A 25,371-nucleotide genomic window follows, 5' to 3' on the forward strand; every position below is an offset into this window, starting at 1 on the left:
ATTTCAATCAAGGATTCAGAGAATCATTGTCATTAAGAATCGAGACACGACTTGTGTTTGAGCCAACGCGTGTCTTAATTTTCTTTTTTTTTTTTTTTTCTTTTACGGTCCTGTCCAGGATGCTCCAGTAGTGTAGTTCCAGGCCCATCGCCATCCATAAAAAAAAAAGCCCATAGAAAAAAGTAAGCCTCCCAATAAACAAACACCAAGAGAAGTCTGATTTTGCTGATATTCCTAATTCTTATTCAATTATTAATATGAGTTGGTTTAGGAGAAATAAATCAACGGAGGAATCATCTACAGTTGATGCAAACTCAACACCTAGAAAAGAAAACCGAGTTCAAGTCCCCTCATCATCACCAATAACCATCAACTCATCACCAACTAAGGAATCTACAATTCAACAGCCATCATTGACTTCAAAGCTAATAAGCAATGAAAAGGAACGAGAATTGGAAGCTAAAAGGCAAAAGATTAGACAGCATAAAGATTTTCCGTTGATTCGGAAGAAGTTTAATTATTTATCTGAAAGTGATATTTTGAAAGCATTTGTAAAATGCAAGGGGAATGCTAGAGACATTAACAAGTATTTGGAAACAAATTTTGATAGAAACGAATACTTGAGGAAAGAGAATGAACAACGACAAAAGATCATCCAACAACAAGAAGAAATGAGAGAAAAGAATCGACAATTGAGATTCCAACAACTCGTTGAACAAACAAGTAAAAGCAGCACCCCTGAAGTTGAGCATGGTATTATCACTGATGATATCAATGGATATGAGGAAGAAGATGAATCTCCTGTGAAAGCCAAGAAAGGAAGAGCGACAGTCAAAATAGACGACATGTCACCGACCAAACCAAATGCCCATGAATCTACAAAAGTAAGTGTTAAAAGCAAAAAATCAATCAGCGACAAGTATAATAGACAGTCCACATTAGATAAGTATGCTAGACAATTTAAACCAGATAAAACCAGTAGATTAGAATCATTACCGAAAAAAAGACGGTTGGTGAGATTATCAAGCTTAGAAGACTCCTCGACTCCAAGTTCAAGATCGATATCGCCAATCCCCGCTCCTGTTGGATTAGCAGCTAGATTCAGTTATAGAGAAACCAATACTCCAAATCCACTTCTGGATCAATCTGATGTGGTAGAAATTGGAAGTAGTGAAGATGAAGAAAAAGAGGACGAATTAGAAATGTTGGAACGTAAGATTTTAGAAAATCGTAAAAGAAAGAGACAAAATCAAATTCAGCAACAGAAACACAAGAACGATCAAGGGAAGGTAGCTAGTGCTAAAGCGATTATTACCCTTAGTGATGATGAGAATGACGATATCGAGGAGTTACTAGATGATGACGAAGAGGACGGTGCCAGTGATTCGTTGGATGAAGCCGCAGATGAAGAAATGGATACCGGGTACACTTCTATAGATCAGAAAGTTTTGGAATTCATCAATAATGCATCTATTGAAGATTTATCAGACATTTGTGGAATCGATCCAAGTGTGGCTGAAGTTGTCATTTCACAAAGACCATTCTATTCCTTGGATGTCATTGCTGAAAATGATTTCCCCTTGACCGAGGAAGATGCTGCTAAAAGCAAGAGAAAGAAAAAGAAGTTGGGGTTGAAAATGATTGAAACAACAGAAGGCAATCTCAAAGGGTACAAGGCAGTGGATTCTTTGATCAAACAATGTGCCGAATATGGAGATAGACTAACTGAACAAATGAAGTCATGGGGGGTGTCTTTAACCACTGAGCAAGGTGAATTAGACATGGTAGACTTGGATCCCATTGAAGAGCAAGAAGTCGTTGATCTCGATAAGGAAGATGACAACGTTGATGAAGATATTATTGTGGTTAAAAAAAGATACTTGACCATGAAATATATCAAGGATAAACCAGCTTTGTTAGCAGATGATGTGACATTGAATAATTACCAACAGGTGGGTATCAACTGGCTCAATCTTTTATACAAAAACAAGTTGTCGTGTATCTTGGCGGACGAGATGGGTCTTGGTAAAACTTGTCAAGTTATTGCATTTATGGCACATTTGAAACAAGCTGGAGAACGGGGTCCACATTTGGTGGTAGTGCCGGCATCGACAATTGAGAATTGGCTACGTGAATTCAATAAATTTTGTCCTGACCTACTGGTTAGAGCGTATTATGGCAATCAAGCAGAACGAGAAGAACTTCGTTACGAATTACAGAATGATGATGAGTTTGAAGTTTTGGTGACAACGTATACCTTGGCATGTGGTAGTCCTGCTGATGCTAAATTTTTGAAGAACCAAAATTTTAATGTAATAGTTTATGACGAAGGTCACTTGTTGAAAAACTCAACATCAGAAAGGTATAATAAACTCATGAGGTTAAAAGGTAATTTTAGATTATTATTGACGGGTACTCCATTACAGAATAATTTAAAAGAATTGGTTTCGTTGTTGTCATTTATGTTGCCACAATTGTTTAATGAAAAGAGGGAAGAGTTATCTTCTATTTTTAATCAAAAATCGGGGACAGTTACCAAAGAGAATAATGACCACAACCCATTGTTGGCGCAGCAGGCAATTAAAAATGCCAAGACCATGATGGCCCCATTTGTCTTGAGGCGTCGTAAAGATCAAGTTTTGCAGCATCTACCACCCAAAACCCTGGAAGTCGTTCATTGTGCCATGACTAAAGACCAAGCAAGGCTATATGTAGATCATTTCAATAATGGGAAATATGTGAGTTCAGAAAGACAGAGAAGAAGAACGCTACCAGCAGAGACAGTAGCTAAATTGAATAGAGATGATCCAATACCAACATCCTCCAATGTGTTGATGGTACTTCGTAAGGCAGCATTGCATCCATTGTTGTTCAGAGTAATTTTTGACGACTCAAAATTACAGGAAATGAGTAAAGCAATCATGATGGAACCAGAATATGCTACAGCTAACCAAACGTATATTTTTGAGGATATGCAAGTAATGTCAGATTTTGAATTGGACCGTTTGTGCACCCAATTTCCCAAAACATTAAGCAAATGGAAGTTAGGAGACGAAAAATACTTGGACAGTGGCAAGGTTATTGAATTGGGGAAAATTTTGCAACAAATCATCAACAACAAAGGAGAAAAAGTTTTGATTTTTTCTTTATTTACCCAAGTTTTAGATATTTTGGAAAGAGTATTGTCAATATTCAATTATAAATTTGCGAGACTAGATGGGAATACTCCAGTCCAGGAAAGACAAGATTTGATTGATCTTTTCAATCATGACGATAACATACATATTTTCTTGATTTCTACCAAAGCTGGTGGTGTCGGGATCAATTTAGTAGCAGCCAATCATGTCATTATGTTTGATCAATCGTTTAACCCACACGAAGATAAACAAGCAGAGGATCGTGCCCATAGAGTTGGACAAACCAAAGAAGTGAAAGTTTATCGATTAATTAGTGATGAGACAATCGAGAAGAATATTTTCTCAGTGGCTAGAAACAAATTAGAGTTGGATGAAAAGATTTCAACATTAGAGTCAATAGTTTATAATTAGGTAGGCAGGAGTGCATCTATTTACTTTATTAAGAAACAGGTTTGGTTTCCCGTTTGTTTTAGTAGCATTGACTTGCATCGGCTGCACATTTAGGTGGACAGCACGTTTTTAATGAGCCACGACTTTGATTATTGGGGAATCGAGAGGTTTTATACTTTCCTTGATCAGCCCAATGTGCTACAAAGTGTTACAATTCGAAAGCCAAAAGAACAATGAGAAGTTAATCAAGATGATATATGGAAAAAACAAGCGACAAGGGCGAGGGGCAAAGACCCATGATTATATTGGTTTGTTGATAATGACGGTACCCCAGAACCGATAAAACTCGGCTTAATTCGGACTTTAAATTACATAACTTCTCCTCCTCATTTATCGATTCACAAATAGAAGAGAGAATTAAATGCCTCGCAACATAATCTGCCCACTTCCTCCACTATTTAAATGGTGCATGTATTATGTGGTACCGCGCCAAGCGATGGTTCTGGCGTTTTGTTGTTCCGCTTTCCCCTCTTTTTTTTCTCAAATTGTTCGTGTAAGAGTGGACCTTTTTTGTTACTTCCCTTTTTCCCTTTACTTAACTGCGAACGGAAAAATTTAAGAGCAAACAACATTTTTAGAAAATTGCCACAAGACAATAAAAAAAAACACAACAACAGCTAAAAATGACTTCGCATAAAAGGAAAAATACCATGGTCGTGTGTGTTTTGCAACTGCACGCACATAAATCTATAATCCCCCTCCATCAAATTTATTTTTAATTTTTTTTTTTTTTTTGGTTGTACATATATATATATTGCTAGGTATTTATGTAATCCACTATTTTTTAGTTTTTTTTTTTTTTTTACTTTCTTTCTTGGTTAACATATTTTCCTCCCACAAGGTTTAGATAGTCTACTAAAAACAATTACATCAATATGGCTCCATTCGCAGGTATCAAAGAATTACCACCAGATCCATTGTTCGGGTTAAAGGCACGTTACAATGCTGATTCTCGTACAAATAAGGTTGATTTGGGGATTGGTGCTTACAGAGACAACAACGGGAAACCATGGATTTTGCCTGCTGTAAGACAAGCAGAACAGAAATTAATCAACTCACCTGATTACAACCATGAATATCTTTCCATCAGTGGATATGCTCCATTTACTGAAAGTGCTGCCAAAGTTATTTTGGGCGAAAACTCATTAGCTATTAAAGATAAAAAAATTGTATCACAACAAAGTTTATCAGGTACCGGTGCCTTGCATTTAGCTGGTGTTTTCATTAAACAGTTTTATCAAGGAAATCATACTATTTATTTGTCACAACCAACTTGGGCCAATCACAAACAGATTTTCGAGTACATTGGTTTCAAAGTTGCTAGTTACCCATATTGGAACAACGATACCAAGTCGTTGGACTTGAGTGGGTTTTTGAAAACCATTAACAGTGCTCCAGATGGTTCAGTGTTTTTGTTGCATGCATGTGCCCATAATCCTACAGGTTTAGATCCTAATCAAAGTCAATGGGACGAAATCTTGGCTGCCTTGGAAAAAAAGAAGCATTTTATCATTTTTGACTCAGCATACCAAGGTTTTGCCAGTGGAGATTTGGAAAAAGATGCTTATCCGATTAGAAAGGCAATTGACTCTAAAGTTATCACGTCGCCAATTATTATTTGTCAATCGTTTGCCAAGAATGTTGGTATGTACGGAGAAAGAGTTGGTGCCATCCATGTGATACCATCGACTGTTGAATCTAACGAGCCATTGAATCGAGCTATAAAGTCTCAATTGAACAGAATCATACGTTCAGAACTTTCGAATCCTCCAGCATATGGTTCTAAAATTGTTGCCACCATATTAAATGATCCACAATTATATTCTCAATGGCGTAAAGATTTAGTCACAATGTCTTCTAGAATTGGTCAAATGAGAAATACATTGAGAAGCAAATTAGAAAGCTTGAGAACTCCAGGTACTTGGAACCATATAACTGATCAAACAGGTATGTTTTCATTTACTGGTTTAACCCCACAAATGGTTGAACGTTTGGAGAAACATCACGGTATCTATTTGGTCAGCAGTGGTAGAGCCTCTGTTGCTGGATTGAACGAACATAATGTCGACCAAGTGGCCAAGGCTATTGATGAAGTGGTCAGATATTTTGGTAAAAGTAAACTTTAGAGATTAGGCTAGTTGCTTTTATATGTGTTTACTAGTTGATTGTCGTTTTTCTTTTTAGTTTTATTTCCATATATTTCATATTTAAATAGATAGTGGTTGTTGCAGAGTTAAGTTTGTTTTTCTGTCAAAGTTTTAATTTATGTGCATTGTTATCTATTCTTGTCAATATCGATTAAACTAAAGAAGCCCTGGGCTTACCAGTAGAGGCTAACTCTTTTCTCTAACAGTAATCCTTGATTTCTTTCAACTTATTCTAAAAGAGACAACTATTAGATAACAATTTTTTTTTTTTTAAATTCTGTATATATTAATGATAAATTTTACAAATATGTATATAAAAAAATAAGATTTATAAAATTTACTTGGTTAAAATTCCTCCCCAAAAATAAAAATAAAAATGGATAGAATTCCTATGATACATATTATATTACCAACTTTTCTTTTTCTCTCTTTCTCTTTAATAATTGTTATCTTGTATTTTGATTTCTTCATGCAAATTTCATTTTCATTCTAACTGATGATGCGTTGTTTGTATTGTGTGTATAAGTTTTTTCTTTTCATTGTAAAAACATTTACTTTCTTCTGAATGAACAACCTTCAGTCAATTTAGCTTTACCACCAGTTGGAGTACACAAAACAGTAGAACAAGAGTCACAAGTGACAGCAGTTTGAGCGTGACTGAAAACAGTGGTGATATTAAGACATCCTTGACATTTAACGTCCATAAAGAAAGATCTTGGTTGTTGAACTAAAGTCTTCAATTTGTGTTGTTTAGCTTCAGTGGCTGGAGATGGATGTAATAAATCTTGAACTAAAACCTATAAAAATAACTGTTAGTATTACATGTTTCTTGAACAAAAAAAAATATGTCTGAGTTGTATAGATGTGGAAAGGAGGGTATAGGTAACACACGAGCTCAGGACAAGCCCTAGACATATATATGTTTATAACTTCTGATGTTCTTTAGTGGTTACTTTGGGACTGATTCTCTTTCCATTTCACATTTCTTCAAAGTAGTAGTTGATATTCATATATTAATTATCTTTCATTATTGGGGGCAGGTTCAATGGTCGCTTGTTCTATTAATTATTATTTCATGATAAAGATCCCATTATTTTATGTCAAATTTTGATTCAATTTAATTCTCTATTGATTACAGTAAAAATAGTATGTTCCTATGATATCCTGACTATCCTAGGATATCCTTTCCAAACTCATGGTAAATCTAATGAACATACCATTGTTAACTTGTTTCTCTAATATGTATAATTCAAAAACTGAAATCTATTGAAAACTGAAAATTTTTTTTTTTTTTTCTTTTCTTTCTTTCCAATTAGGTTTCGTGAGTGCTAGAAAAAAATGAGGTAGCATTATTGACAAGGAGGAGAAGACTTCTTACTATGTGCAAATTTGGGGGGCATAAGATTTTTTCTTGTGTGGGTGTGTACAATTGTACACTTTTCAATTAAAATACTACATCACGTGCATACAATTAGGGCTATTAGGGCTCAACAAAAATGAAAATTCTACCTAATTTTCAATAATTCAAGAAATATCAATGACAGCTATACATTTTTGGAAGTGTTATTTTATTGACCACTGGATTATCAGAGAATACAGTCTTTGCGGCTAAGTTCATCTACTACCCTGTTTGAGATATGATATATTAGATGTATATTCTTCACCTGTATACAGCCCACAATCTACTTAATGCCTACAAGTGAAACAAAATTCATTATAATGCTATTGCTGTGGTGGTTACATTATAGTTCACCAAGTTTACTTTAACTACAGGGCTAAACCTATAGTAATTTGTAATTCTTCATGAAACTGTATCATTGAGGTTTCTTGATTTGATTGCCACATCTTTGGGCATTTATTCTAAACTATGACTAGGAACAGATGGGAAGAACCCTTCTTCCTGAATTTTCACTGCTCTTTGTTGATTGTATTTCTTCTTTTGATGAGCCATCAATCTACTTTTATAAATATCTTGATTCAATTGATACAATTTGAATTTAAACTCCAGGATTTTCTTACTTGATTCTTCTAGTTCTTTGGTAACTTCATTCAATTCTTGTTTCAATTTTTCATATTTCGACTCTGTAGATTTGTCTTTATCCTTTTCCTTTTCTTTGTTGTTATCCTTCAGTTTCCAATATCCTGCCACCGTGTTCCAAATATAAGGTTTTTCCGTCTCAACATCTTTCTCCAATTTTGATTTTTTTTCTGTTAGTTTCTGTTTTTGGTCTAGTAGTTCTGTGTATTCTTCGGGATGTATAGCATTAGCAAATTGATCGTCTGATAAATGTTGGGGACAAATGTAGAAAAAATCACCGTTACCATCAGCTAGTAGTACTGTTGTTGCTGGCTTATAACATATGAGACAAGCTTTTGAATCCAGAGAAGCAACTAGTTTGACATGATATTTATTTGGGAATGGGGGTTGCAGTTGTGGTTTACTCATAGTACAATTATCAATCTCTATAATATACCCTTACAATGGTGTCTCTCTCTTATCGTCTTCAAGGACTAACTGTCTCAAAGAAAGATGAGAAACCTCCCAATATAATTCCTTTTGATAAGTAAAAATGGTCGTGCGACTTTGGTGAAAAATATGGGTCGATCTTACTTTTACTGTGTGTACAAAAAATTGCAACATTACATCCCGTCAAATGATTTGAACTGTTTGTGTGAGTGAGTTCTAGAATGGGAATATTCTTCTATATGTCATTATTTGTTTTTATTAACAAACTCAATTGGTCTTTTCACTTCATTTTGGTGTTAATCAAACGATGTTTTGGTCCTACTTACTCCAAAATATATAGATAAAAGATCTTGAATATTATTATTATTCAATTTGTAAAGCATGCAGGGGGGGAAAAGGAGGAAGAAGAAGAAGAAGAGGAGAAGGCATTGGTTACACGTCTTGAAAAATTAGCTGAAAAATGTGGAGATGGTTATTATTGTTTGTTCTTCGTCTTCTTCCTTTTAGTTAAGAACTCTCCCCTTATTTTAACTTATTCTCCCAAAGTTATAAAAGATTTTCAAAAATTCTACAAAATTTTCGTGTTTCACGTGTAATTTTCTTGTATTTAATTATTATTATTATTAATTAATTAATATGCACTTTTATTGTGGTCTCCCAATTTGCTTTCTTCCACATACATACAAGTACATTCTAGTATGTATGATTACAGAATTTCTAAAAACGGCAATAATAATGTCGCAGTGGTAGATTTACACGACAAGAAAAGAAAAAAGAGAACAACAAACACAACCACAACCACAACCACCAACGACCACGACATTATTGGATTAACCTTTGACCAATGAAACAGCTTTATCTGACAATGCTTCTCCGCACCCACCCGCTCTAGTGGTTTACTCAATACTAAGTTGAGCCTATCAAATAGGAGAGACTAATCATTGGTATAAATCAAAATATAGCTAAACATACCTCAATTGATAATACTGTATTTCACTTATAATGTATTTTGTGGTTTCCTCATTATACCGGTGTAGTGTGTAGAATCATTAATTAACACGGGGTGAAAATCAACAACAAACGACATCACGACACAATTCCCACAGTCATTTTTTTGATGCTTAGGCGTATGTCGTGTTTTTTAACCCTAGAAAAGAAGGCGAGGAAACTAACAACAACAAACTTTGGAACGGAAAAGAGAGTGCGAGAAAGGCAAAAATCACAGCAAGGGAAAAAAAGTTCTTAGTTAAAGAAATAGAAAATTTTCTAATTGAACAGAACAAAAAGAAGGAAAAAAAAAAAACACATCATTTTTTTTGTCCAGACAGCAATTCAACAACGAAAAAGACTCATCTCTGACCTAACCGAACCCTAATATTTCATCACCAAAGGTATGTTATAATATAGAAGATAGTATAGAGCACTGTTGATTTGATTAAAAGAAAGTAGTCTTCAATTTATTTTTTTTTTCAAATGTGTTTCTTGCTGTTTTTTTTTTGAAAGAGAAAAAATTTATAGTGTGTCCTTTGCTTACTAACAATTTCAGTTATAAAACCTACAATGTCAAACAACATCGACGACGATTCCATCTCTGTTGACAATATTGTCGACCGTCTTTTGGAGGTGAGAGGATCGAGACCTGGAAAACAAGTTACATTAACCGAAAATGAGATTAGATTCCTTTGTACTAAAGCCCGTGAAATTTTCATCCAGCAACCTATTCTTTTAGAATTAGAAGCACCAATCAAGATTTGTGGTGATATCCACGGACAGTATTACGATCTACTCCGTTTATTCGAATATGGTGGCTTCCCCCCTGAGGCCAATTATTTATTTTTGGGGGACTACGTTGATCGTGGTAAACAATCATTAGAAACAATTTGCCTTTTACTTGCCTACAAGATCAAATATCCAGAAAACTTTTTCATTCTTCGTGGTAACCATGAATGTGCCAGTATCAACCGTATCTATGGATTTTACGATGAATGTAAAAGAAGATTCAACATAAAGTTATGGAAGACATTCACAGATTGTTTTAATTGTCTTCCAATTGCTGCCATAATTGACGAAAAAATTTTCACAATGCATGGAGGTTTGTCTCCAGACTTGAACTCTATGGAACAAATCAGAAGAGTGATGAGACCAACCGATATTCCTGATGTCGGGTTGTTGTGTGATTTATTATGGTCAGACCCCGATAAGGATATCACTGGATGGTCAGAAAATGACCGTGGTGTGTCGTTCACTTTTGGACCGGATGTTGTGTCTCGATTTTTACAAAAGCATGATATGGACTTGATCTGTCGTGCCCATCAAGTTGTTGAAGACGGATACGAGTTTTTCAGCAAACGACAATTGGTGACATTGTTTTCGGCACCAAACTATTGTGGTGAATTCGATAATGCTGGTGCCATGATGTCAGTTGATGAAAGTTTGTTATGTTCATTCCAAATTTTGAAACCAGCAGACAAGAAACCAAGATACGCCCCAGCAAATGTGGCAAACAACCGACCAGGAGCCAATCAAAGAAAACCAAAGAAGACTGTGAAATAATCAAGTTTACGCAACAAGCCTTGAAATGGATAAAATTGTTGTCCCTGTTATTATTTTATTATTCTTGTTTCTTTTTTATATTCACTAACTTACAAACACATACAGACACACACACACACACACACAAACACACACATATAAACACACAAGATCCCGTTACCCACATCAACCTCCAACGTCAAACACAATCACAATTAATTACAAACTTCGACACGCAAATGCATATATTTTTTTGCAATTCATTGTATCACCATACCTTTTTTTTTGTATATTAGATCCCCTTGAGCAATAATTACTTTCCACTACCACTTCCACTTCCACTTCCAGTTCTTGATTTGTTTGTTTATTCAATGCATTATTGTATAAAAGAAAAGTTAATCTTTATTAGACATTAATTGGGTTGTACCATATATAGAGTCTTTTTTTTTTTTCCATTATTATTATTGCCTTACATAGTTGAGTGGGGGGAGAGGTACAACTACTTTCTTCTTTTACTACTTCTCTTGTAAATTTTGTATATTACGAAACCGGTAAAAAAAAAGAGTAGAATATTTCATATTTTTTATTTTTTTTTTTTTACCAATGAAAGTTAACGATTTATTACAATCAATTTGATGATGAGAAAGAAAGAATGTTGAATGGGATGGTATGGTATGGTATGCTTTATTTATATATATATATGATTAGTTTTTTTTAAAAAAAAAGAACAAAGAATTAAGTTAAAGTGTTGAATATTTTCGGGTTTATCATTCGATCGGTTTTGGTGATGCTATATTTTCATATCGGGATTTTGATTTTTGTTGAGTATGTGAGTATGTGTGTGAGTTAATGTGTGTGTTAAAATAGTGAGTGATTTGGTTACTTCTTTTTCTTATTTTTGTTGTTTTTTTATATCACGTATCTTTTTATTATTGTTATTGTTATTGTTATTGTTTAGTTTCTTTTTATATATAAGTTTCATATATTATACGTATTATTAAGAAGACATGTAGAGTGACTAACTGTTTTTCAACATTTAGGGATTAACAACTTTTTCATCAATCCAATTTTCCCATTGATTGGTTTTGTTTTTCAAAACGCTACCACCAATGAAATCAACATTACCTTCCAACTTATCAAAAGTGAAATTTCCTGAACCAACAACACTCATCCAAAATGCTCTCAAACTATCGCTGTTAATACCATCATTATTGTCACCATTGACACTATTACCATTATTATTACCATTCTCATTAACATTATCATCGATACCAGAAGTTTTCTCAACATTTTCAATTTCATGACGGATCAATTTATTGATTTCCAATTCTAATTTTGTCTTTATTTTATGAACAGGAATTGAATCAAATAAATCAGTTTTATTAATAGCAATCAAGAAATCAACTCCATTAGGTGTCCGTTCAGTAATACTAAACAAATTGTACAAGAATTTAACAATACTTTCCAAATTGGTATCATCATTGATATTAACACTTGAAGAATCAATCATATATATGATCCCTTTAAGATTTCTTAATGTTATTTCATCGATTATTAATCGTTCAAACACTTTTTGTAATTTCAAATGTCCAGGATAATCAATCAATTGATATGGTTTACCAATTGATGGACTGGAAATTGGTAAATTTATCTTTGTCACATTTTGTTCTAATGATGACACTGTGGTGGTGGTAGTAGTAGTAGTAGTCGTAACATCTTGCTCATCATTGGATAATTGTAGTAATTTGTAGAAAAAGGATGTTTTCCCAGAATTGTTAGCTCCTAGTATAAGGAAAGTTGGATGATAAAGTGACGATTTCTTGGATGTGGTGGTAGTTACGAGAGATTTCAACCCACCAGTTTGTATAAAAAAAATGAATAGGATTAAAATAAATCCTAGTAAGATTGTTAATAATGAAATTAATACCGCATCCATAATTTCAATTTTTTTGGTTCTTCCCTTTTATTCTAATATTTCAAACCCAGAAAGACGATTAGTAGTAGTATTCTTTTTTGGATTGGTGGATCATCATTATATAGGCAAAAAAATTTTTGGTTCTTTTCTCACAAACAAACAATTGAAAAAAATATTCTATGCTTGTCGTGGGCACTGGAACAATTTTTCAATACAATACAAAAAAAACAAGTAACAATAAAATAATGATGATGAGAATTGCATCAATCGAACTACACTTTCCATTTTTTCCTTTTGAATCATCTTTACCTAATATAATGTTCACATTTAGTAGAACTATCCCACGATCTTTACTTCATTACAAACCAATAACCAAGAAAACCCCATTGATAACCACCATAAGAAATCTTTTCATTCAAACTTCAGAAACCCCCAATGAACAAGCATTAAAGTTTTTACCACTGATAAAAATTTTACAAGATAATCAAACCAAAGAATTTTTAAGTGGTCGAGAAGCTGCATCATCTCCATTAGCACTTAAATTATTTAGTATTGATGGTATAAGATCAGTTATGTTTGGTAGTGATTTCATCACTATAGAAAAATTAAATAATTTTGATTGGTCACTTTTAAAACCCGAGATTTTTTCTATATTAACAGAATATTTAACTAATGGTACCCCGATACTATTAGAAGATGGAGTTGACGAAGATGGGAATTCATTATTAACTAATGATATGGCTATAAATGAAGATGACGATGAAGTTGTATCGATGATCAAAGAGTTGATTTTCACCAGAATAAGGCCGGCAATTCAGGATGATGGTGGTGATATTGAATTTGTCAATTTCAATGAAGAAGATGGTACAGTATATTTACGATTAAAAGGAGCTTGTCGTAGTTGTGATTCTAGTTCTGTGACATTAAAGAATGGGATTGAAAGTATGTTAAAACATTACATTGAAGAAGTCAACCTGGTGGAACCAATTGAAGAAGAACAAGAAGAGATTAGTGTTGAATCATCAACGGTTAAACCAATAAATAGAGATGATCTGTCTTCTGTTTCTTCTTCCCCACCATCATTGTAAATAGTTAAAAATCATTTCAATAAACAGACTTTGTGTCAAATTGCCAAGCAGGTTGTATATGTATCTTTTTATTGTTTGTTATCAGTATAAATATAATAAAAACTCCTAAACTAAAAGAAGAAACAAAACAAAACCTGTAAAACAAACAAAAAAAATAATTTTTTTATTCCTTGTTTGACTTATCTACACCCAATTTGAAATAATAATATGGATAACCTCTTGCTGGTATCAAATAATTGGAGTACCCAGCAGCAGCAGCAGCAGCAGCAGTAGTAGTAGTAGAAATTGCCGTATTTCTATTATTGTCACCAGCCACAGAATTTGCAGCACTAGCACCAGCACCAGGAGGTGGGGGTGGAATCGGACCAGGCAAAACATTGGCAAATTGGTAAGGAGTAGCAGGATAGCCATAATAATATGGCATCATTGGTTGATAAGTATAATATGATTGATTTGCCACTGTTGCCGCTGCAGCTACTGCAGCTGCTGTTGTGGCAGCCACGGTATTGTTTGTTCCAATTTGATTAGAATTAGTAATAGATAAACCATTGTGGTTATTATTTTGTTTCAATTCTTTATTTGAATTTGATTTTTGAATGGCAAATGAAGATTGAATGACAATAGGGTTAAAATGTCCAACATTGACCACTTTATTATTTGTCATTAATATGGCTCGAATAGCCATTTTAAATGTCTTATAAAATACAAATCCAATCTTACCTGATTTATGATCATCTTCATATTCATGATAAAATTGAGGTTTAATAATTTTGGCCGATTTGATTATTCCAAATTGACTCCAAAATGATTCCCATGTACAATCATCATTATTAAATACAATAGGTAAATTATTTACATAAATATTTGTTTCTTGATAATTTAAACTTCGTGAAAATTGATTAAAAATAAATACTGGATTAGGGAAACTAATGGATATCTTACAATCTTTCCCCATTGATAAGTATAAACTGTTAGATTGAGCAAACAAATAATGATTATGTTTATGTTGGGCAATCGTTATTGAGAGTTTACCTTGATTTGGGGCTTGATGATTGGTTGCTTCATTTTCATTTTCATTATCATTGCCATTGCCATCTTCACCATCGTCACTTGGTAGCTCGTGCTGTTCAAATTTGGCATCTTGTAAAAATGAAGGTAAATTGTTGACATCCAATTGATTAAATTCTTCCCAAGTTAATCCATTCAAATAATACAATATTCGTAAAGTATTTTCCATTACATTGTTATTGTTATTGGTGTTGTTGTTGTTGTTATTGCTTGGTTGCTTGAATTTAATAAATCCAAAATCCAAAGTTTTGATCTCTTCCAAAGTTGCTCCCTTATCAGAAAGTGGGAAATATATTTGATCCACTAAAGTCCCAAAACTATTAAATTTATTGATAAACCCAGTAAATTCCTCTTGATTCAATTTTATTCGAGGCAAGAAATTGAGCAAGTTTTCAACAATTATAAGATTAAAATTATCCATTGGTCTTGTTGGATTGTTTGCAGTTGGACTAGTTGCATTAGTGGTGTTGGCCAAATTTGGGGCACCAGGAAACACAAATCGTTCCTTTCGATTAAGATATTTATTGAGAAATAATGGAATATTAGTATTATTATTGAAAATATTGGGGGTATATTTGTTATATTTTTTAATCAAAATATCAACATCCAAATGATTAGAAAATTTAACAATGGCAAATGATGACAATGGAATAGTGGAAATATTGTTATTATCATTATTGAAAATTTTCACCTCTTGTAATGATTTAAAATATGAATTGTCCATTAAAAATTCAAACAATTTATGCTTGGGTTCAGTTGACTCCAATATGGTGATTGACTCTGTGTCTGTTTCTGTTTCCGTTTCCGTTTCCGTTTCCGTTTCCGTTTCCACTTTTTCACCTTCACCTTTGCCTTTGACTTCACCTTCTTCCGGAGAATTATAATTATTATTATTATTATCAAACATTAAATTACTCGACAAATTTTTAATGAAAAGAATTCCTGGATGGGATATAAACTTTGAATAATCCAATTCATAAACAATTTGTTCTTGATACAATTTATAAATCAAATCATCCAATTCCTTCTTTGTAGTAAAACCTATGTTGAAATAATTGGTTGTTGCTTTATCAATTTCCGTTTTCTCTTGATGATGATCATGATGATAAACTGCAGATATACCTGAACATCCAGAAATGAAATTCTCAACTTCTTGTCTTCCTTGTTTATCATTAATAGGAATTCTAACAATAATTGGAAAATTATTAAAAGTTTGCCCATTACCACATTGACTAGTGAAAATGTATTCATTCAAACATTCAATCAACTCTTGTTTTGGTTCATCTTGAGGATGTTCCCGTTCTTCGTTCTGTTGTTTAATCTGTTGGTTAGACGATTCTGCTACTGCTACTGCTATCGATTCACCTTCATGCTTGTTACATTTTGTTTTATCTTCTGGGTCTGTTTCTGGTTTATTCTTGGTATCTTCATTGGATATTTTGCTGGAAATCAGTGACATTGAAGGTGATTCCAAATTACTTGATCTCGATATGCTCAATGAGCTTGATGATGATGTTTTCATAATAGGTGCAAAAAAAAAATAAAATGAAACTGAAAATGAAAAACCACTATCTATATATATATGTATATATCAAGAGACCATTAACTGGAAAGTGAATGGAAATAGGAATTTTTTTGTAAAAAATTAGAAAGAAAAAACCAGGAAGAAGAACAACAACAATTCAAATTGAAAAACCAGGTGACAAGTGAAAACAAAAAGAGTCCATCCAAAATATTCCTATTATATTTGGGTTCAATTAAATTTCCTTCCCAATTACAAAAACCGACGGACCGATTGTAGTAAATGTTTTTGTTTTATTTGTTGTTTTTTTTTTTTTTGCAATTTGTTTGTGTCCTTCCTTCTTTATTTTTTCAAGGAAAGTGGTAGTATATAAGAAAAAAAAAAAAACCAACAACAACAATAGGGAGATAAAGTTAGATTATAATATGATTATTCTTCTATATTATGTTTTAGACTTTTTAATAATAAAAAAAGAAAGATTCACTTGTTAAATGTATCAAATTGTATAGTTTAGTTGGAAATGGGTCTTGGTCGGGCGTAATTAATGCTGCGTTTTTTTTTCTTTTTTTTAAAAAAAAGTTATTAAGGGAAGAACTTCAAGCAAATATCCTTAATAGATAATAATTTTTAAACCAAACGTCAAGCTTCTGATGTAAAACTGAATATCTTGAAACGTCTTTCTTATGTTAAACGGTTATTGATTTTTGATTTATGTTTTTTTTTTTGTTTTTTGTTTTTAGTAGGAATTTCAATCAATCTTTGTTTTTGAGTAAGAAAAGAAAATACTAAAAAGACCCAACAATGAATTAATAATAATAATAATGGATAGATAATAACAATAACAATAATAAACTAAAATAAAAATTAACCAAAAGAACAATCGACCTTGTTCGGTTAATTCTCTTTTTTTAGTATATATGATGTAGATTATAATGATACTTGATTGGTAACAAAACAAATTATAAGGTGATTTTTCTTTCTTTCTTTCTTTCTTTTTGTTGTTTTGAATTCAAACTCAATACAAAATTGTCAATCAAAAATTGGAATCACTTGACAATACCTATTAAGAAGAACGAGGAATAGGTAATTGTTGGCAGTAATGGTTTTGTCTGTATATATGTATATGTATATGTGCTGTGTTGTATTGTATTGTGTTGGTGATTTTTAATGGAATGCAGAATCTATATGTCTTGTGTGGCAGGAAATAGAACACAAATTGAGAAAAGGGGAGGGGGTAGGGGGGAGGAGGAAATAAACGAGGAGCAGGAAGGGAAGGGAGAAGGGGGTAGGCAGGTAGGGAAGAAAATCTTTACGACGGTAATAGTTGCAATGGTTGCAGTAACGAATAGTTGGCTAGCTAGCTAGCTAGTAGTGGCTAATGTTAAAATGCGAAGTAAAGAAAACAAGAATTGCTGCTAATTAAAAATTGTGTTATGGAACCTCACAAAAATCTCCAGAGCTTCCAAAACAAAAGGCAAAATATAATGATGTTGACGACTTGATTTCCCCCCCAAAAAAAAAAGAATTAAGCTAACAATTGCAATTCCCTATAATTGCAAAATTAGATGGAATTTGGCAATACAAAAAAAGAAGGAAACAACTAAAAATAAATTTAAAGAGATTACTTGCAAGTATTTATAAATGGATCAAGAGAAAGGGGAATTCTAATACTTAATCTGTTCAGTAATTAATTATTCTCCATTCTGTCGTTTGCCAAACTTAATTTCCCCTTTTACTTTCCTTATTATTTCCCCGGGGAGACGTTTTCCAATCGTTGTAATCTCCTCTCCCCACCCGCCTAAACCTATTATAACCTTTTAAAGCAAAGTTATAATCTCAAATAGAATAATCACAACACCACTGTATGTGTATACATTTAAAAGTATAATTATGCAGAATCATGTCTATTCTGTATGTACACAGGAACTTTTTGTGTTTACGTGGAATATGAAGAAAATAGTCACACGAGCTCACACACTGCCACCACCACTACAGGCCAGGCGGTAGAAAAAAAGTTTTTGATGCAACTGGCACGACACAGTATGAGACGAAAGTGGCAACATCGACATACCTGATACAATCAAACTGAAAAAAAAAAAAAAACGCTACTAATAGAAACAGTCTAGAACAGCATCTATACACATACAAGCCAAGTTAAACAACCACTATCCACCTTCCAAGAATGGTTCACATAATTGACGAATTAAGTTTAAACGGGAATGATTATACAATAGTAATCACTTTCAATCCAAAGGTTCATGACAAAGCACCCATGTCGATATACATCAACCAACAAGGAAATTACGAAATGGGTGATTACATTTATACAATTTCTTCTTACTCAACATACTTGAACAACCTGACCAATAATGATCAAATTAAACTGCTTAATCAACTATTAGTGAAGAAATTCAATGTACCTATATTTTTAAATATTAGTGGGGATATCGGGACAACTTCCAACGTTGAATTGTTTCGAGGCATTGTGGATTTGGTGGAGCACCTGAAACAGAATTAACGCAATAAGTTGGAACCAGGCTTCATAACCAACGAAATCCAAGAAAAAGAAAACAAAAAAAAGAGAAAGAGAGAGACGAGCCCAGTGAATATATGTTGTTTGAGGTAATGTTCAGCAAGTAGTAAAGAGTCCGTCAAATAGAGCCTCATGTTTTTCGTTTCTTGCAATTTCCTCCAAAGATTAATTGCACGACGTCACCGTCCGAGTCTAAACTGACTTAGGTTATGAGTACGAGCATTTATCTGTATGCTGTATCCAATCAAGCAGGTAGATAGGGGTTAATTGCTAGGAAACATTAAAGTCTGCATTATGGGTCTGATTGGCTCATGCTTGCTAAGAGAACCATTGCTGAGTACTTGGATTTCCTCGTTTGACGATTATCATCACAAATGAATTTCTTGGAAATTTGAAGAGTATTTGAAAGTATGTTTTATAGAGATGTAAGAGTACACCAGGAATTTGAATAGACGGAGGGTTGAGTAGTATGCTTATCAATATTGTTGCAGTTAGTATGATATAGGTAGGTTGTAAGTAAATATTTAGAATTAATAAACTTATTAAATAGACGTAACTCAAATAATCAAAGGTTCCCCAGCTTAACTTCCTGAGCAAAGAAGTTTCCGCAATTGCCTTGATATCTAGTTCCCAATTATCAGTTTATTGATCTCAAGCAATTATGTTCACGTGCAAGCTTCCACAGTAAAACCAACACCCACTAATAAACAAGTATGGGTGACGGTTTTTTTTTAAAATTAGTACCCGTTTCCGATGGTTGATTTGATTATTAATCGATCGAGGCTTTACAGATGAGCAAATCCATATATACAGAAGAAGTTATAATGTCCTACAATCAACGGAAAATGGGATTTGGTTTACAACAACTACCATTTTCCCTCGGCAACTCCACCTTTAATTTTTTTTTTTTTTTTTCCCTCTTCCCCTTCTCTCTCACACATTACACGCATACATTTGTTCAATTTTGTTTCTCCATTTTAATCCGTTGCTGCTTCGACTTTTTTTTTTTTTCCCCACATTCATTTATCTCACCAACTATTATAATTCTCTTTCTCTCATTGTATAGTATATATATATATATGTATATCTTTCGTTCTTCCTGTCTTATCTGATCCGTATCATATCATTTATACATATTCAATTCAAAAGCAATGTCGGCACCAGAACTTACTGATATTAGATCTCCTTTAGATGTAAACAAACTAAAACAATTCCTTGCCTCAGTTACGGGCTCAGAATCCAATAAAGTGGTGTTGGGTCATAAGGCAACAGTTCCAACCACTTTTAGTGAAATCAAACAATTTACATTTGGTCAATCCAATCCAACATATTTCCTTTCCACACCAGAAGGGAAAAACTATGTTTTGCGTCGGAAACCATCTCCAAATTCCAAATTGATTTCTAAACTGGCTCATGCCGTGGAAAGAGAATTTTTCATTTTAAATGCTATCAATATTTTGAATTCCGAATCCGATAACCTTACTGTACCAGTCCCTAAAGTTCATTTATTATGTGAAGATGAATCACAAATCGGTTATGTATTTTATATTATGGATTATGTGAATGGTATTCAAATTAAGAATCCAAGTATGCCAGGAATCGAAGAAGCTGATCAAAAGAAATATTGGAAATCAATTATTGAAACAATTGCCGCCATTCATTTATTAAATGTCGAGAAATTAATTTCATTATTACCAAAATCCCATTTCCCACAATTTCAAAATATCGATAAATTAAAGAGTACTTCTTATTTTGCTCGTCAAATTAAAACTTTGAATAATATTCATAATTTGCAAAGTCAACATGTACCACCAATCCCTGATTTTGATAAAATCACTGGTTGGTTACAAAAATATGCTCCACAAGATCCAGATAAATTGACTTTGATTCATGGAGATTTGAAAATCGATAATATACTATTTGATCCAAATTCGAAAACCGTTTGTGGTGTTTTGGATTGGGAATTAACCACCATTGGTAACCCACTTTTCGATTTGGCCAATTTCTTACAAGCATTCCAATTACCTAATAAATTGAATCGTATGTTATACTATCCTCAAAAAACCGCAATGGGGGCTGAAAATAAAAACTCAACCGAATTTTTATACGAAAAATTACATGAATATGAAAAATTGGTGACTTGGTCTAAAACTGATTCTAAAAATAATCCATCCGAGTTGTGGCCTATTGGTCATACATTTGGGTTATTACGTCTTTCTGTTATCAGTCAAGGTATCGCCATGAGAGTGAAATTGGGAAATGCCTCAAGTGCCAACGCCAAAGGTTATGCTTCCATGTATCCATATCTAAGTGAATTAGCCATGGAAAATGTTAACAAAACAAAGAAAACTTCAGTTTTGTAGAATCTTTAGTATAGATAGTTAGATGAGCATTATTATTATTATAAATCCAACTAGAATAAAATTACAACTAGAATTGTTATTATGGTCCGCGGGTTTACGAGATTAATAAGGTGACAATAATATTTTGGTTGAGTCATTTCACCAATTTTTTCTTGTGTGCGCCATTTAACCGTTGAAAAAAAAAAAAAAAAATTTCTTTGAAAAATTTATTCTAAACATATCAGCATCAATTATCAAAGATAAGTCAATACCAAACAATGTCATCTTTTGGAACATTATTTAAAGTTACTACGTATGGGGAATCTCACTGTAAATCAGTTGGTTGTATTGTTGATGGGTGTCCACCGGGGATGTCATTAACTGAAGCAGATATTCAACCACAATTAACTCGTAGACGTCCAGGTCAAAGTAAATTATCAACCCCAAGAGATGAAAAAGATTTAGTTGAAATACAAAGTGGAACTGAAAATGGATTAACTTTGGGTTCACCCATTGGAATGATTGTGAGAAATAAGGATCATCGTCCTGGTGATTATAGTGAGACCGATTTGTATCCAAGACCAAGTCATGCTGATTGGACCTATATACAAAAATACGGCACCAAATCTAGTTCTGGAGGTGGTAGATCATCTGCTAGAGAAACTATTGGTAGAGTTGCCGCTGGTGCCATTGCTGAAAAAATCTTGGCCAAAGTAAATAATGTTGAAATTGTTGCTTTTGTAAGTTCTATTGGTGAAATATCTATGAATAAGTCTCCTCAAGATGCAAAATTCCAACAACTTTTAAACACTATCACTAGAGAACAAGTTGATAGTGTTGGTCCAATAAGATGTCCCGATGAAAATGTTCGTGAAGAAATGGTTAAAGTGATTGAAAAATATCGTGATGCTAAAGATTCCATTGGTGGGGTTGTCACTTGTGTTATTAGAAATTGTCCAATTGGTTTAGGTGAACCATGTTTTGATAAATTGGAAGCCAAATTAGCCCATGCCATGTTATCATTACCAGCTACTAAAGGATTTGAATTTGGGTCAGGATTTGAAGGTATCAAAATCCCTGGATCAAAACATAATGATGCATTCTATTATGATGAAAATTTCGGAAGATTAAGAACTCAAACAAACAACAGTGGTGGTATTCAAGGAGGAATTTCAAATGGTGAAAACATTTATTTCTCAGTGGCCTTTAAATCAGCTGCTACTATCAGTCAAGAACAAGAAACTGCTACTTATGATGGTAAAAGTGGTGTTTTGGCTGCCAGAGGTAGACACGACCCAAGTGTCACCCCAAGAGCAGTTCCAATCGTTGAAGCTATGACTGCATTAGTGTTATGTGACGAATATATGATTCAACAAGCTAGAACTTCAACTAGATTATTAGTGCAAGACAATTAAGGAAACTACAAAACAATCTATACAATAGAATGATTAGATAGGATAATAGCTATAAAATAATATAGATTCTTTTATGTCAGTACTTTTACAATTTATATTATTACAATATTTATTGTTTACATGCAATATGTTATTTTTTTTTTTTTTTTTTTCTATAAGTTGAAGGTTAATTGTTCCAAAAATGGAGCCAAATCTTCCTTTTTAATTTCCACCAATGATACTTCAAAGAAATCTTTCTTCATTTGTGCACCAGAGATTTTAGAAAATGCATTGTTAATTCCAATACCCAAAACGAAATAAGTATTGGAAAGTTCTGCTGCTACCACCAAAGGTTTCAGTGTTTGTTGTTTTAAATAATCCATTATACGATTGGACAATTTAATTAACAATACTGGATTATCAAAACCCAGATGCGACGACTCATCTTTTAAAATGCAAAGTCGATAAACCTTTAAATTTTTGATTAGTTTTTGTTCGATTATGTATTTGATGGTTTGAAATAATTCTTTTTGAACTAATTTAGCTGCTGTTATCCCCTTTTCTAATCCAATATTGTTGGCAATACCAAAAGAACTTACTGAATCAAAGGCAGACCAAAAATTTCGAATGTAACTTGATTCTCTACTTTTAATTTCTCTTCGGATTATTTCATTCTCATCTTCAAGATCACCATGATCAACACCATTATTATTATTATTATTACTATTGAGACCAACCCCGGTCTCTAACAATGCGGTTAACGAAACAAACACGTCCATAGATGTGACACCACATCGATAAAATATTTCAACTTGTGGGAGTTCAGGTAGATATTTCTTCAATAGTCCAGGTAGTTTGTTCTTGATTGGTGGGTCCAAATATTGCCATTGTTGTTTTGCAGCAACAATAGGAACACCCATCTTTGCGAGAATCTTATGTATTCTCTTGTCACCATCAATCCAATTATAAAGCAATGCATCATAAAGAGAAGAATGTCGCAACAATGGAAGGTACGTTCCCCGTTCCATGTGAATACCAGAATCGTTCGAGAATCGCCTCACTTCATCAACAAATATGGAACAATCAAACCCACTGGCACCCACAATTCCTAACCATAAATTGTCAACATTGGTCTCACCAATGGCACTTACTAATGCATAAACTGTTATGGAACAAGAACTTGTTATTGTTGATGATTGGTTATAATACGTTTGAATTTTATCCTCGTGGATGGATTTAACACCTCTGCGTGATGTTGAAGCTCTTGGTTCATCATTCTCATCATCAACATCTGTTTTGTCCCCATCTTGGTCATCACCATTGTTGTTCCCATTGCGCTCTTCGTCCTCGTCCTCATCCTCATCCTCATCTTCACTATCACTCATTTCTACTAATACATTGTATGATTCCTTTTCGTTATTCAAGTTCCCATCAACATACCCATTATCTAAACAAACAACCATGGCCGATCCAAACAAATTATCTAAATTCCACGGTCTATGTCCATCTACAACATAGATCTTTCTTGTCAAGGCAAAATTATCCGTTTTCACTACATCTAGTTCTATTTCTGCTTCATTGGCGTTATCTATGGTGTGACCATTGGTAGTAGAATTGTGTCCTAAAAACTCTTCGGGATTGACATCAAAAAATCCTTCCAAGTCCAACATAGCACCACATCCAATTAGTATTATATTGGTGACTTCATTGTCTAATTTATCATAATGCAGTTTTAGATCCGAGTACCCTGTTGTTGGAATTAATTGGTATTGGATTAATTCTTTTCTTAAAAGTAAACTCAAAATTTTGGCAGCACATAATGCATCCACATCTAAGCATGAGACAAATATAACAAGCTTGCATGTGGAATGAGATAATGATGAGCGTTTTATATCTTGGAACGTCTTTGCATATTGGTTGGGGTTTATATACATTGTGTTCCCTAGTAGTGGTCTTGGAGGTGGTGGTGAGGTCGATGTTGTTGTTGTTTGTTGTAAAATTTCAGATTATTCTCATGATGACGCGAATTGAAAAAAAGAAAAAAATAGGAAAAAAAGAAAACTATAGAGCCAGAAAACTAAAATGGGGAGTCAGGAATTATCCTGTCAGAATGATACAAATGGATTTGTCTAAAAATAGTGGAAAGTATTGTTGGGAATAGGAAAATGCTTGCATTTATTCTCGATATACTACTTGGCTTGTTTTCCTTGTTCTGGAAACAAAGGGAAATAATTAAGAAATAGAGTTATTTTTTTTTCTCTCGCCACGCGTCGGGCTTGATCTCCGGCCCATCGAGAAAATGAGCTGGTCGCACACGTCCAAAAAAAACCTAACCCGCCATAACACCAACATTAATTTCTGATCTTTTACAAAAAAAAAAAACAGATAAAAACAAGTGGCCTTTAATTCGTATCTATTCATGTTTTTGGAAAGCAGCAACAGCTCCTAATTGTTACATCTTTAAATAAACAGATTTGGGATATAATTAGCAAACTAAAACATACCAGATCGGAAATCATTGTTACGACAATCTCTCGTTTTTCTTGGTGGTGGTGATGATAAGTGATCCCCCACATTACACTCATATAAGGATCCCCCACACCAAGAAAACGTTAAAATCTGGGGGATCATTAAATCTTTAGATTCAGATGGTTTCGGTTCAATCAAGTGATTCCATTAGCCATTTCTCCACATTCTTTGCAAATTAGCGAGTGTATTATCAATATTAGCGGGCAAAGAGAGAAATTCACACCCAGATCTTTGGGTGTGATTTAAT

General features: G+C 33.4%; 12 protein-coding genes across 12 annotated transcripts; 7 read left to right on the top strand and 5 right to left on the bottom strand. All coding sequences in view use genetic code 12, as the record gives it.

Moving 5' to 3' along the window:
• Window positions 1–257: 257 nt before the first annotated feature.
• On the top strand, window positions 258–3,548 carry CD36_33230 (probable ATP-dependent helicase, putative; the record flags this gene model as incomplete). The annotated part of the gene is made up of 1 exon (XM_002422223.1): window positions 258–3,548. One exon carries the CDS (start codon window positions 258–260, stop codon window positions 3,546–3,548), a length of 3,291 nt encoding a protein of 1,096 aa, XP_002422268.1.
• Window positions 3,549–4,462: 914 nt separating this feature from the next.
• On the top strand, window positions 4,463–5,713 carry CD36_33240 (aspartate aminotransferase, cytoplasmic, putative; the record flags this gene model as incomplete). The annotated part of the gene is made up of 1 exon (XM_002422224.1): window positions 4,463–5,713. The coding sequence occupies one exon, from the start codon at window positions 4,463–4,465 to the stop codon at window positions 5,711–5,713; it is 1,251 nt and encodes a 416-aa protein (XP_002422269.1).
• A 572-nt stretch (window positions 5,714–6,285) lies between these two features.
• On the bottom strand, window positions 6,286–6,954 carry CD36_33250 (40S ribosomal protein S27; the record flags this gene model as incomplete). The annotated part of the gene is made up of 2 exons (XM_002422225.1): window positions 6,286–6,531; window positions 6,952–6,954. The coding sequence occupies 2 exons, from the start codon at window positions 6,952–6,954 to the stop codon at window positions 6,286–6,288; spliced, it is 249 nt and encodes an 82-aa protein (XP_002422270.1).
• Window positions 6,955–7,589: 635 nt separating this feature from the next.
• CD36_33260 (conserved hypothetical protein) lies at window positions 7,590–8,180 on the bottom strand (the record flags this gene model as incomplete). Its single annotated transcript, XM_002422226.1, has 1 exon — window positions 7,590–8,180. The coding sequence occupies one exon, from the start codon at window positions 8,178–8,180 to the stop codon at window positions 7,590–7,592; it is 591 nt and encodes a 196-aa protein (XP_002422271.1).
• Window positions 8,181–9,761: 1,581 nt separating this feature from the next.
• Window positions 9,762–10,754, top strand: CD36_33270 (serine/threonine-protein phosphatase, putative; the record flags this gene model as incomplete). The annotated part of the gene is made up of 1 exon (XM_002422227.1): window positions 9,762–10,754. The coding sequence occupies one exon, from the start codon at window positions 9,762–9,764 to the stop codon at window positions 10,752–10,754; it is 993 nt and encodes a 330-aa protein (XP_002422272.1).
• A 1,015-nt stretch (window positions 10,755–11,769) lies between these two features.
• On the bottom strand, window positions 11,770–12,669 carry CD36_33290 (signal recognition particle receptor subunit beta, putative; the record flags this gene model as incomplete). Its single annotated transcript, XM_002422228.1, has 1 exon — window positions 11,770–12,669. The coding sequence occupies one exon, from the start codon at window positions 12,667–12,669 to the stop codon at window positions 11,770–11,772; it is 900 nt and encodes a 299-aa protein (XP_002422273.1).
• Window positions 12,670–12,827: 158 nt separating this feature from the next.
• On the top strand, window positions 12,828–13,736 carry CD36_33310 (nifU-like protein, mitochondrial precursor, putative; the record flags this gene model as incomplete). Its single annotated transcript, XM_002422229.1, has 1 exon — window positions 12,828–13,736. The coding sequence occupies one exon, from the start codon at window positions 12,828–12,830 to the stop codon at window positions 13,734–13,736; it is 909 nt and encodes a 302-aa protein (XP_002422274.1).
• Window positions 13,737–13,899: 163 nt separating this feature from the next.
• CD36_33320 (conserved hypothetical protein) lies at window positions 13,900–16,326 on the bottom strand (the record flags this gene model as incomplete). Its single annotated transcript, XM_002422230.1, has 1 exon — window positions 13,900–16,326. The coding sequence occupies one exon, from the start codon at window positions 16,324–16,326 to the stop codon at window positions 13,900–13,902; it is 2,427 nt and encodes an 808-aa protein (XP_002422275.1).
• Window positions 16,327–18,508: 2,182 nt separating this feature from the next.
• Window positions 18,509–18,844, top strand: CD36_33330 (conserved hypothetical protein; the record flags this gene model as incomplete). Its single annotated transcript, XM_002422231.1, has 1 exon — window positions 18,509–18,844. One exon carries the CDS (start codon window positions 18,509–18,511, stop codon window positions 18,842–18,844), a length of 336 nt encoding a protein of 111 aa, XP_002422276.1.
• Window positions 18,845–20,010: 1,166 nt separating this feature from the next.
• On the top strand, window positions 20,011–21,222 carry CD36_33350 (phosphotransferase, putative; the record flags this gene model as incomplete). The annotated part of the gene is made up of 1 exon (XM_002422232.1): window positions 20,011–21,222. The coding sequence occupies one exon, from the start codon at window positions 20,011–20,013 to the stop codon at window positions 21,220–21,222; it is 1,212 nt and encodes a 403-aa protein (XP_002422277.1).
• A 257-nt stretch (window positions 21,223–21,479) lies between these two features.
• CD36_33360 (5-enolpyruvylshikimate-3-phosphate phospholyase, putative) lies at window positions 21,480–22,616 on the top strand (the record flags this gene model as incomplete). Its single annotated transcript, XM_002422233.1, has 1 exon — window positions 21,480–22,616. The coding sequence occupies one exon, from the start codon at window positions 21,480–21,482 to the stop codon at window positions 22,614–22,616; it is 1,137 nt and encodes a 378-aa protein (XP_002422278.1).
• Window positions 22,617–22,768: 152 nt separating this feature from the next.
• On the bottom strand, window positions 22,769–24,529 carry CD36_33370 (DNA replication initiation factor, putative; the record flags this gene model as incomplete). The annotated part of the gene is made up of 1 exon (XM_002422234.1): window positions 22,769–24,529. One exon carries the CDS (start codon window positions 24,527–24,529, stop codon window positions 22,769–22,771), a length of 1,761 nt encoding a protein of 586 aa, XP_002422279.1.
• Between the last annotated feature and the right edge of the window lie 842 nt (window positions 24,530–25,371).

The sequence above is a fragment of the Candida dubliniensis genome, chromosome R, assembly GCF_000026945.1.
Source record: "Candida dubliniensis CD36 chromosome R, complete sequence".
In the NCBI taxonomy this organism is placed as follows: Eukaryota; Fungi; Ascomycota; class Pichiomycetes; order Serinales; family Debaryomycetaceae; genus Candida; species Candida dubliniensis.